The sequence below is a fragment of the Sycon ciliatum genome, chromosome 11, assembly GCF_964019385.1.
Source record: "Sycon ciliatum chromosome 11, ocSycCili1.1, whole genome shotgun sequence".
NCBI lineage: Eukaryota > Metazoa > Porifera > Calcarea > Leucosolenida > Sycettidae > Sycon > Sycon ciliatum.
In genome coordinates this window covers 15,599,246-15,611,381 of record NC_088653.1, presented here as the reverse complement: position 1 = coordinate 15,611,381, position 12,136 = coordinate 15,599,246, and the positions used below count along the sequence as shown (strand labels likewise).

The 12,136-nt window shown below is 50.9% G+C and overlaps 1 protein-coding gene across 1 annotated transcript; it reads left to right on the top strand.

Moving 5' to 3' along the window:
- Positions 1–1,382: 1,382 nt before the first annotated feature.
- LOC135827458 (uncharacterized) lies at positions 1,383–10,767 on the top strand. Its single transcript, XM_065339951.1, has 3 exons — positions 1,383–3,605; positions 8,056–8,118; positions 9,156–10,767. The coding sequence occupies exons 1-3, from the start codon at positions 1,769–1,771 to the stop codon at positions 9,842–9,844; spliced, it is 2,589 nt and encodes an 862-aa protein (XP_065196023.1). The 5' UTR covers positions 1,383–1,768; the 3' UTR covers positions 9,845–10,767.
- Positions 10,768–12,136: the final 1,369 nt, after the last annotated feature.

Genomic DNA, 12,136 nt, shown 5'->3' with positions numbered 1-12,136 from the left:
GAAAACTCCGTATAACGCAGCCCAGGGTTTACGAGTATATTCTGGGGGGGGGGGGGGGGGGTCCAGGGTAGGGCTAGTTCAGCGGGGGGGGGGGGGGGGGGGGGGGAGCTGAATAAGCCCGCCTCACCATAATATTATTATGAACGCGCGCTCTAAAAATTAATTATTAATGACAGCCTGGGTAACACTAACAGAACAAAATATGCATGCAAGGCGGGCTTATCGTAAGCTTAGGGCTAGTTAGGCTAAGTAAGTTAGGGCCTACATACATGATACAGCCTTACAGGCAGTATGGCCTAGGCTAGGGTTGAATATCAAGCCTGGGCTTATTTTTCTCATGTAGTTACGCCCCTGAGCCTGAGGCTGAGGCGAGGAGAGGGACAGATGTCGGTAAGCCGGTTGAACTAGTGAGTAGTGATCATGCATGCATGGTTGGTGATGCCGATGGTCTCGCCGCTCTAGACCTTTTACTTGGGTCTTGGCTCTTGACCTGGTCTTGTCCGAATCTTCGTCACAGTTTGAGCTTGTCGTTTGTCACAGTGCGGTTCTTTGATGCGGACCATGTGAAGTGAAGCGGAGACGAGCGGAGGTTCTATCCAATCCAGCGAGCGGGAAACAAAGGCACAGCGCTCAGCAGCTGCATGACCAAGTAATTGCATTGCAGTTACACCATGATGCGCCGGAACGTCGAACAATCGTGTGCTCTCTTGGGCAGCAGAACTGTCTCGCTTTCGCAGATAGTCCTGCTGGTGTAAGTTCAATACGAGCGATTACGATACTAATTTTGTCCAGAATCAACCCCATGCACTACTGCTAGAGTCGCACCAACAGACAGTGGTAGCACCATCATGATCTCGCCTACCAGTGCCGTACTCATTGCGATCGAAGGAACAGAACTACACTGTCACTGCATGCTCGGCGGAAGTGCTCCGCTGCATTTCTACAACAGATGCGTCTGGCAAAGAAAGCCTCTGCTCTATTTTGTTTTATGAGAATTCATGTCTGCGCAGTCATCAGGATCAACTTTTCAAACAGACTGCACCGGATTTACTGCCTTTAGTTTAGGATAGCAGGGAGCAGAGGGCCAGCGGTAGCGCGATCTAGCCAAAGTCCAAGAAGACGTTTGTGCAGGCGAGACGAAGGCCAGCATTACTTATCGGGAGAAAGATTCGTTGTGACTTCTGAGTTCTGTCTTGCTCACGACCAGGGAGCCCTGGTAGATCTACATGGTGGCGACTGAAAACTGTGCCAGTACGGCAGTAGAAGCCGCGGCGTGGGTGCTCTGTGCAAACTAATACTTCATTAGCACCTACAACAGTCAATGACGTACCTAGACCTACCGATAAAAGCGACGTCTTCGTGACCACTGCTGTCAGCTGCTGGCGGAACGAAGAGGAAAAGCCCGCTCAAGCGCGCTACGAGCGCCTCTGCATTGATCTGCCACATGGGCTGCATGCTCGATCGGAGGAAACAGCTACTGACCGTCCCGTCGACTCTATTTCACGGTTTGCTATGATCACATTTTTATTTTGCAGCTCGCACATGAAGTCAAAAGAAGCGGTGCGGTGTGTTTGGTGATAGAACTACTCGTCAACTCAAACAGTTCACTGACTGTGGAGCGAATCCCGTCTGCCTACTCGACTAGTCTGCGGCGTCAGGCTCAAGTACGATTTCACAGCCCCGCTTTCGTGGAGGGACTCACCAGGATCACTCTACCCCGGCTGGAGGTCTATCCGCTATCCCTACCGCGTGCCCTCGACATCTCATCATGGAGAATCAGCCGATTTGCACGAACACATCTGTCGCCGAGCGGGACAGCTTTCTCTGGCACACAGATCCTACCCCAGCGCAGTCTGAGCCCGTGCTGGGCGAACGACACGACGACAATGGCGGCTCGAGCAGCAACAGCGGCGGCAGCGCTACGAATCCAATCCTGAAAGTGCTGAGAGAAGCGATCAAGTCTCGGCGGCGGAAAATGTCGAGCCAGGTGATCAAAACGCCCAGCGCCAAACCTCTTCGGGTGTTTGGCGCAGCCTGCGACATCTGCCATCGCTGCACTAGGCTGCCGTGTACTGGTGAAAGCGCCGGCCGGACACGCGTTCGTACTGACGGAAGCGACACTAGCGATTGTAATACTCCAGGTCTTAATTCACTCATAACATGTACTTGGAACCTGGCCGATTTTCAGCGATATTCGCTAGAACGTTTAGCCGACCAAATCGCGCGGCTGCACGAACAGGAAGGCGTGGAATCAGTGAAACGCTCGGAAGAGCAGGCTAAGTCGAGTTCGTCAAGTGTTATTAGCGGTTTATTGAGTGATTTATCGGAAAACCCGTACCGATTACAAAGGAGGCTTGCAAATGATGTGAAAGGGGACGAACTAAACAGCATGAAGTTGAACAGAGCGGATACCTTCTGCTGCTACCGCGACCTTCTCAAACTGCTTCAGGAACATCTGCATGAACTCGAGCAGGATAAACGAGCCGAAAGCGAACGCTGTCCCTGCTGCCCATCGCAACTTCGTGCCCATCGCGAGTGCTTGCTAGTCTGGCATGAAAAGCACGCCTTGAGCGCACTGGGTCGGACAGATGAGCGCACTTCGTCGGCTACTTCTTCTGCTTCTGCCCCAGATGTAGTAGAGGAAAACAGCTCAGAGCAACGCAAGGCGAGAAAATTTCACCCGCACTCAAGGGAGCACAGCGTGCGGCTGTGTTCCTCCAGCGATCATAACGTGACGGCGTCGACAAGCTCTCCTGCTGCTGGCGGCCAAGTTGACAGCGTAATGTCGACTTCAGGAGCGACGGAGGAAGTGGAGATGCAGGTCCTGTCGGAATCGCCAGGAGCATCTACCGCTGAGAGCGATGGGCGTGCATTCTGGCAGCCTGGCGGTGACAAGCAAGATCTGGTTGAAGTGGACCGAGACGACGGGCGCAGCGGCGCGGAGAGCCCTGGCGGATCCGGACGGTCGCTGTCGGACCTGAGACGTCGTTTGCGCACGTTCGTCACGCCACCGCGTCTGCCGCAGTTGTCGTCCGTGCGACGAGCGGGCTCGGGACACAGCGGCGGAGGCGCCTTTACGGGCTCGCGTAGTGCCTCCTCAACGCCAGATATCATCAAGCGACGGAGCGGCACGGACGTAGATGGTGGCGGTAGCAGCGGTCGCTATCATGCGATTAGTCACGTGAGACAGGGCAGTCGCTCGTGCGAGGACCTCCACCTGCAGAACATGGAAGGTATATTCGAACCACGCTTGGCTCCGTACACGCCAGCAGCCCACATGACCGAGAACAGCCCGCGACTGAGCGACGCAAACGTGTTCAGAACGTTCACGCCAGACCCGAACGTCGACGAAGTCGCGCGTCAGCGGCTAGAGTCGTACCTGTTTGAGCCGCGCGACGTCATATGCACCCCGCCGCTGACCTCGAACCCAGCTCTGGTCGCGTCCGTCGGCCCACTGCGTCCGCAGTCGACGGACTGTGCAGTGCCGTCGTCGTCGTCATTGGCGACAGGGGCGTCGGCCATGCTGAAAATTCCCGACCTCAGTCCCAGGCAGAAGCGGCGATCGTTCCCGGGCTACGCGTTTGATCTCTCCAAGCACATCGAACGTGAGTAGTGCGCGCGTGTGTGTGTGTGTGTGTGTGTGTGTGTGTGTGTGTGTGCGGGTGTCTGTTTAACAGTAGTACGGGGGCCAGGCATCAAAAATGTGGCTGAAAAAACTTTCGTTTCCACTTTGTCCGCACAACAATTTGACTGCAGATAATGAAAGCAGTGGCCTTCCTAACACAGAATCCACAAAAAATTGCTTCAAAATGCGAATGGAAGGCCTCCATCGAGTAACTTTTCTCGCACCTGTTCAGCCATTGCCGCTTGTCTCTTGCGCTGAGTTTCTTCACCGCGCGAGCGCGAGCAGTCACGCAACGGTAAGTTTTCCTCACGGGACTGTCCCGTCCATTGTACGGCGAACTGAGCATAGTCTGCGCTGCGCGAAACACGCGTACAGAGTCTAGTCTCACACCTCACGTGCTCAGCGCGGTCCACGTGGAGTGTCAAGTTTCAAAAGTGAACTCGGATGTGTCGATCACGTACTACTTGCGCTTCTTCTCCGTTTTTGCCTTTTTGCACTCTCACGCATACTAGTAAGTAGTTTGTTTTCGGGTGGGGAGGTTCTGGAAAGTCGATGTCACAGGCAGACTGTCCCCAGCGAACAACTCGGAAAAGTCTATCTGTACCAGTTGTAGAGCCAGGGCCAAAGGAGTGCATATTCTGTCAGAAATTTCAGCTGGGAAAGAAGCACAAGTATCAGAAAACTTCGCAGTGCCAGTCACACAACGCTGCCCAGAAAGTGCTAGACGCAGCTAAGTTGCGGAAAGACGAGGCTGTTGTAATAGCTATTGGTTCTCTGTCTTGCCTCATAGCACGTGAAGTTCACTACCATCGGCACTGCTTCCGAGAGTACACAAGACTATTGGAGGTCGAGGATCCTGGTGACGACCTCAGGGAATTGGTGGACAGGCTCCTTCGGAGGAAAAAGTAGTTGCCCAGTTTCTTGAGGTCGTGCGTCAAGAATTGTTTGACAATTCTGCACTGCTGACCTCTGCTGATCTCCAGTCCAGCTTCCAGACCTGCTGTAACAAGGAAAGTGGCAACTTCTGCGCTCAGGTCAGAAATCGAAAACTGAAGAGCATCATTTTGAAAGAGTTTGATGGCGTTGTTAAGTTTGTCAGGCCAGCTCGCTGCAACGCCCCTGAATTGCTGTATGCTGTTAGCTCGACTGACAACTTGATCAGACAGTTTGCACTGCTGAAGGAGGAAGTTGCAGAAGATGAACCCCTAGTGCCCGCCGATCCTTATTGCAGTGAGTCTGGGGATGAGTCTGAGGATTAGTCTGAAGATGAGTCTGCCAAAGTGGAGAGTAGCCATGTCTGGACCAATGAGTGTGAGGAATGGAGAGTCTTATATCATGCAGCAAACATCCTCCGCCAATCCATCGAGCACCATGTCAAGTCCACGAAGCAAGATCTGAGCGGTGCACGGCTGTCTCCTGAGGATAGCGCACGATTAATTCCTGACAAGCTCTTTAATTTTCTTGCATGGACCCTGGACAAGGATGCCGAATTCTCGACGTGCCGCTTGCCGTCTCTTGAGAGTGTTCTGCAACGCCGTGTCCATGCCATCTGCCAGGATATTATGTTTTGCGGCACTGGTTATCGCACTCCGAAACACATTGTGCTGGGCATGGCAATCCATCACCTGTGCCGCAGTAAGCAGATAGTTACCATGTTGAATCGTCTTGGCTATTGCTGTAGCTACAGCCAGGTACTGGAGCTGGAGACTTGCTTGGCAGAGTCTTTTACACGCCATCAGCACAATCAGTCTTTCTTGCCTGCCGCCATCGACACTCGCAAGCCGTACCATTTCGTGTGAGATAACAATGACCTTTGCGAGGAGACACTGAGCGGACTTACGACTACGCACTGTACAAATGGTATCGTTGTACAGCCTTCTCTGCAGGATGAATCGGTAGCAAGTGAAGCGACTTCCATCTCTATGCCTACACTGTCAACGTCAAAGCGAAAGCGCTCATTAACAAAGGTCCCGGAGATTCAGCCTGTGTTTGCAATGCCTGCAAGACAAAATCCACCTCCCACCAGCCTGCCTGAATCATCATACGCCTATGCTGCTGACACCCGCTCTGGTGCTGCATTGATGGACTTTGTCTGGAAGCTCTCCCGGTTCTGCCCAGATGGACAGATCAGCGAGCCTCGTGCAGTCATTGAGATTGGAGCTGCAGCTGATGGCAAGTCTCAGAGCATACCCGCGTGGACAGCATTCAATTCTCTCGCGACGAAGAACAATGTGCCTTCTAAGTCGGAGATTGGTTACTGTCCGGTGATCAATGCATCGCCAACAGAGAACCTCACTGTCTATACCCTACTATGCCGCTCCATTACCATGGCAAGGCAGGCTGATCTTCCATTCACGATGGTAGTTCTGGATCAAGCAATTTATGCCAAGGCTGTCGACATCGTGTTGCAGAGACCCCAAGAATTCCGCTCTGTGGTTCTCCGGAGTCGACTTGAAGTCAAACTTGATGACAGCATCTGTAATGTCCATGCTCTTATACACATTATTATCGATGAAATATATATGTCATGTTCTTGTGAGCCATCGAAACTGGCCTTCTGTCTACTTTTATGCGCATGACTGCTGGAATCGTAACCAATGTGCATGTACATGTTTTGTACATACTTATGACCGACTTCCTGTGCTGGAAGTCATGATTGTACATGTACAAGTACCCAGTAGAATAAAGTATGCTTTATCTCTGCGTGTGGTGAAATAGTCAGCTGCTTCCTTCATACCAGTACACTGTATTCTGATATGATAACTGTACTGTACACAATGCTGTAGTACATGTACATGTACATCACTCTATAATTATGACTATTCGCATTGATACAATAGAGTGCACGATGTGCATGATACTCCATGTACATGTATGTTTTACTAGTAGTAGTGCCAGTTGACACGAATACATACATAGTATGTACCCCTCAACAAATTTGGAGCTTCTGTGGAAGAAAATAACATGAAAAACACGCTGTTGCCATACTGTTGCTATGCGGTTGCTATGGCAACCCATGGGAAACTTTCAAATGCCAATTCCACACCGTTCCATCCCGATTCCAGGGGTGAAAAATATATCAGGCGACTCTACACGACTAGGGCTACAAGGTAAAGTACATATTTTGTTGTGCGCTCTCGGTGGAAACGAAACTTCACATTTCTCAACCCAGGCCCCCGTACTACAGTGTTTGCGTCTGTGTGTGTGTGTTGGGGGGGGGGGGGACATACATGTACCGTAATTCCCCGAATATAAGTCGCACCTTTTTACACTTACTTCATGGCCAACAAAGGGGGTGCGACTTATAATGGAGCATTTTTTATTTATTTAATTTATTTATGGATTCCCCAAAGGCCGAGGCCTAAGTCGAGGGGGTCTCCGTTCATGGCTTGCTGGGAATAGCATGACTTACTACTGAAGTGGATATATCAAAACGATGATGACATGGACCTGAAAATGAGGGTCGGTGTGACTTACAATCGAGTGCGACCTATAATCGGGGAAATGCGGTATTATGCCTATGTCTGTGCTCCCGTGCCTGCCTTCACTTCCCGATTGATCCTTTTAAGGCAGGTACTGGCTAGCCCTTTCCCAAAGATGCCAAAATATTTCGCCAAGTATGCTTTTCGCAACCATGCCACAATAAGTGAAAGTTGCTGAAATCGCATCCATATTTTCAGAAAAAGCTCAAAGGTTGCTAATATCGCAACTCAAAATGAGCCAGTTCTTGTGCATAATGATGCCAAAAACAACCAATAAAGAAGCGGAAATGGAAAACGCTGGCACAGCACGACTACCTGAGCAAAGTCAATCGTACTTGGAAGTACATATGAATGCATATGTTCACAGCGTGAAATATATTTAGGAAAATGAACAGACTTGGAATGAGTCATTGTCCTTTTTTGTTGAACCTTTGCATAGCATTCATGACATAGCAGCATGTTCTGTGCTGTGACATGAGAAGTACACCCATCATGATAATTTGATGCAATGTTTCAGCACTTCTTGTTGAAGCGGAGCATCACAGACACTTCAATGGTCTCCTCCAAGGCGTTTCCATGCAAACAGTTGCCGAAAAGTTGCGAAGTAGTTTGCAAAAATGAAGAAAGTTGCGAAAGTTGCGATTTCTTCCAAAACAAAAAAAAGTTGCGAAAAAAGTGGCGAGCATCTTAGGGAAAGGGCTAGTACTGGTGCACAGACGAAGGCATAATACCCCCCCCCCCCTCCCAAACACACACACACAGATACAAACACTGTCAAACAGACACACACACACGCACACACACACGCACGCACACACACACGCACACACACACACGCACACACACACACACACACACACACACACACACGCATACGTTGTTTGATACCCTTGTTCTGACGTCATTATTATCGGTGTATACTGTACTGTGTTTTGGTGTATCATCCAGGAGCCCCGTTCACCAAGGAGGAATTGCGCGCACACATGTCACACCGGAGAAGTGTTGCTCAAGGTATGTTTGAACTTTGAAGCCGTCTTGTCTATTGTTGTTCTTCTTGTCTATAGCTGTTGTTGGTGTCACCATTGTTGGCGGTGTTGTTGTTGTTGATATTTCTGTCTCTGTTTGCGTTGCTGAAGTTTGGTGCCAGTGGTGGTGTTTGGTGCTGATGCTGGTGGTGGTCATGATGATGGCGGCGGTGCTGGTGCTGGTATGGTGGTGGTGGTCATGGTGATGGCGGCGGTGCGGGCGGCGGTGGTGGTGCATACAGGCCAACCCTCCCGGTTTTTCCCGGGGAAATCCCGGGCAAGCCTCAGGAAAGTCACATCTTTGTCTGATGCTGGTTTTTCCTGAAAACTCCAGTGACTCGCCTCCTGTCCAATGTTCCGATTTTTTCAAAAATATGCACGGTGTGCACTCGCACTTTCGAACTCTGCAAGGCACTTTCAAAACCTGACCATCCTAGCCTGTCTGATCTGTATCGACAGGCACGGTGTTGTAGGCGCTGCCGACTGATCGGACTGTGCTGTACGCATAGTCCAGAATCCCGGGCCGTCGAATGTTTTTTTGGCGGGAAAAGCTCTTTCTCTGGTGTTTTTGTGCCATCCTGGGATTTTGAGCAAATTCCAGGGATTCTTCACAGTGTCTGGTCAAGGGATTGGGATTTTTGTGGTTGGCCAGTATGGTGATGTTGCTGGTGGTGATGCTGATGGTGATGCTGGTGGATGTGGTGGTGGTGGTGCTGCTGCTGCTGCTGCTGCTGCTGCTGGTGGTGCTACTGGTGGTGGTGCTGCTGGTGCTGGTGGTGGTGCTGAGGGTGATGGTGGTGATGGTGGTGCTGAGGCCGGTGCTGGTGCTGCTGGTGCTGTTGTTGTTGCCGCTGGTGCAGCTGCGACTGTTTTTGTTTTTGCTTCTGTTGCTGTCGTCGTTGTGGTCGTAGCCATCGCTGCCGCTGCTGCCGCTGCTGCTGCTCATACTTGCTATAGTTCTTTTATGTGAGCCTCCTGGTGCTGTTTCTGTTGTTTTTTCTTTCTGCTTGGTGCGACACGCAGAGACGTCCAGGGCCCTGATGGGACTTCCCCCGTCGCAAACCTCTCTGGACGACGGCACCTCGCCCGTGTTTGAACCGGTCGCCGATGGCGACGCCAGCATCAGTAGCCATCACCACAGTGACAGTGCACAGAGCCACGGGTCGCCGAAGGCTGCGACGACTTTGTCTCCGCACAGTCCCGGAGGCGCCAACTCTGCTGGTGCTGCCGCCGTTTCCCGTTCCGCGGAGTCCTCGCCGGATGGTGGAGGTGACGGCGCGTTTGTACGTCTCTCCTACCAGCGCAGCTCCAGCAAGGTCATGTCTCCCCTGGCACTTGCCGACGGCGGTGGCGGCTCTGCCGTTGGCATGACAACGCCGGGCGGTCACGTGACGTCGCCAAGGGAACGCCACAGCGCACGGCACAGCGGCGCCGGTGTTGCGGCGGTGTCTGGCTTTGTACTCGACAACAACGGTGGTGGTGGTGCCGCCACTCCCACCACTCCCGTTCTCACCGTCCGCCGCCTGGAGCAGCTCAGTGCATCCTCTCGGCACTCCTCGGCTGCATCGTCCCTGGCAACCACACCGTTGCCACTGGAGACGGCGGACGGCAGACAATTGTCGTCGTCCAGTCCGCCGCGTCATCATTCGACGGCGAGTGACTGCTCTAGCTCGAGCAATGCCAGCGGACAGGCTGTGCTAGCAAGGGGTTAGGATGGACTACATAATGGTGTGTGTATGTATGTGTCAACGTGAACATCCACATGTGTGTCCACGTGCCTGCATGCATATCCATGTGCCCTTGCCCGTATGTCCACGTGCATACGCATGTGTGCATATTGTGTGTGTTCACGTGCTTTGTGTGTTTGCGTTCGTCCATGCTGGATTTGCCATTCATGCTTTGCTTAGTTAATATTAGCTCGCGCGCGCGCGCGCGCGTGTGTGTGTGTGTGTGTGTGTGTGTGTGTGTGTGTGTGTGTGTGTGTGTGTGTAGGTGTGCGTGGGTGCATGTGCGTGTTTATAAATAATTGATTTTCAGCTACGTGTACTTGCAGTCGTGAGCTGACATTCTAGGACAGTGTGGCGTGTGTTCCTCTTTGAGAATAGAATGCTCGGTGTGGGTTCATGTCGACAGTACGTTTCTGGGCACCGGTGTACCGCACATGCACACACATGTACAGTATTGCTCAATGAAATCCAGTCGAAATTTCTCAGGTACGCGTCGGGGCGTTGCGGCGCAGCCCGAGACCTGCGAACACTGGGCTGCGAAAAAAGGTGCACGGCGCCAGTTTGACTCTCGCGACTGGATTTCATTGAGCAGGACTCTAGTACATGACCATCAGCCAGTATACTAGTACTTTGTAGGCCGTATTCGTCATCATCAGGATTCCACCAGTGTAGTAGCCTGTAGGACTGTTGTCATGACTTCACACATAAAGACTTTAGCTCGCTGGCTGGCTCGTACGCCAGTTTCGCTCTCTGTTTTTCTCAATTTTTCCTTTCTTTTTTGTTTCTTTGTGCGGTGTATCATGCCGTGAGTTCTATTATAATATTCCGCGTCTCTTTAGATTGTTCATGTGGTGCTCGATACACGGGTGGTTTGAATTAACTGAAAATAAAATTAAAATGCTGCTCTCCATGCACGTGTGGTACATGGATAGGCCCTCCACTAGATGGACGTGACACATAGTTCTTGTCATAGATCTTCTATTTTGTGGACTGCATGCAGCCAGTGCAGGATACTCTAATTTCAGAAATTTTCGGTGCTCAATATATTCGGTATGAGGGTAACAGGCCAGGTTAGGTGAACAGAAATTTTAGGTACAGAGAAGCAGTTCCCTATTGGATTATGTATGTTAGTGTTTGTTCGGTGTATTGGAATTTTAGGTATGAAACAGACGCACCGAAAGTACCGAAAATAAAAGTACACCGAAAATTTGGGAAATTGCAGTATGCAGTTGTTTGTAATACCGTAAAGTTCCGTAAATAAGCCCCGGGCGTATACTTGGGCATGGGCGTTATTTCAGGACTGGGCATATACAGTACAAGGTGAATATTGCATCGCTTGCGTTTTCATAAGCATGCAAAACATGTTGCACACATACGCATACACAGGTACAGCATCACCCCGGGGCGGTTTTCGGGCATGGGCGAACTCACCGGCTTTGAGTATGGATGTCGATTCGATGGGTGTTATTTCGGGCATGGGCGTTATTTCGAGTGGGCGTATGCACGGAACTGTACGGTACATGTACAACAGTCAACTTGCCTATAAAATCCGGCCCATGCTGCACATGGTAGTCGACTACGTGTATACAGTGCATGCAGCACTGGCCGGATTTTTTTGGCAAATAATTGTACCGGCATGTACATCACTACATGTACTTCAAAGTACCGTATTTCCACAAATAATAGGCCGGTCTACAATTTTTTCAACCTCGTCCTAACCTGGCCTTATAATCGAGGACGGTCTTGTATTCAAGGACGGTCTTTTATTCTTTCAACCCAGTTTGACCCCGGTCTTCTATTTTTCGCCACACAGTTTCACCCCCAGTCTTCCATTTTCTTCTACACAGTTTGAGCACGGTCTTCTACTTTTACCCACAGTTTGAGCACGGTCTTCTATTTTAAACACAAGTTTGAGACTCATTTAGTAGGCCCGGTCTTCTAATCGGAGACGGTCTTTTATTTTTTCAATCGCCCCCTTGCCCCGGCCTTGTATACGAGGAAGGCGTTGTATACGAGGACGGCCTTTTATTTGCGGAAATACGGTAATAGAGGCTGATTATGATGCTGATTATCAGTCATGTACATGCATGGCTCAGTAACAGATGGTGAGAGCATTGTACAGTCGTCCCTCTCTAATCCGGCACCTTTTGCAACGGCATTTTCTGCTGGATAAACAAGGGTGCTGGATTATCAAATCCTGCTCTCCTACCCGGCCCACATGTTAACATACATGTTTGTGTCGTACGTCCAAATGTAGGGATTTTCTGTGTCAATCCA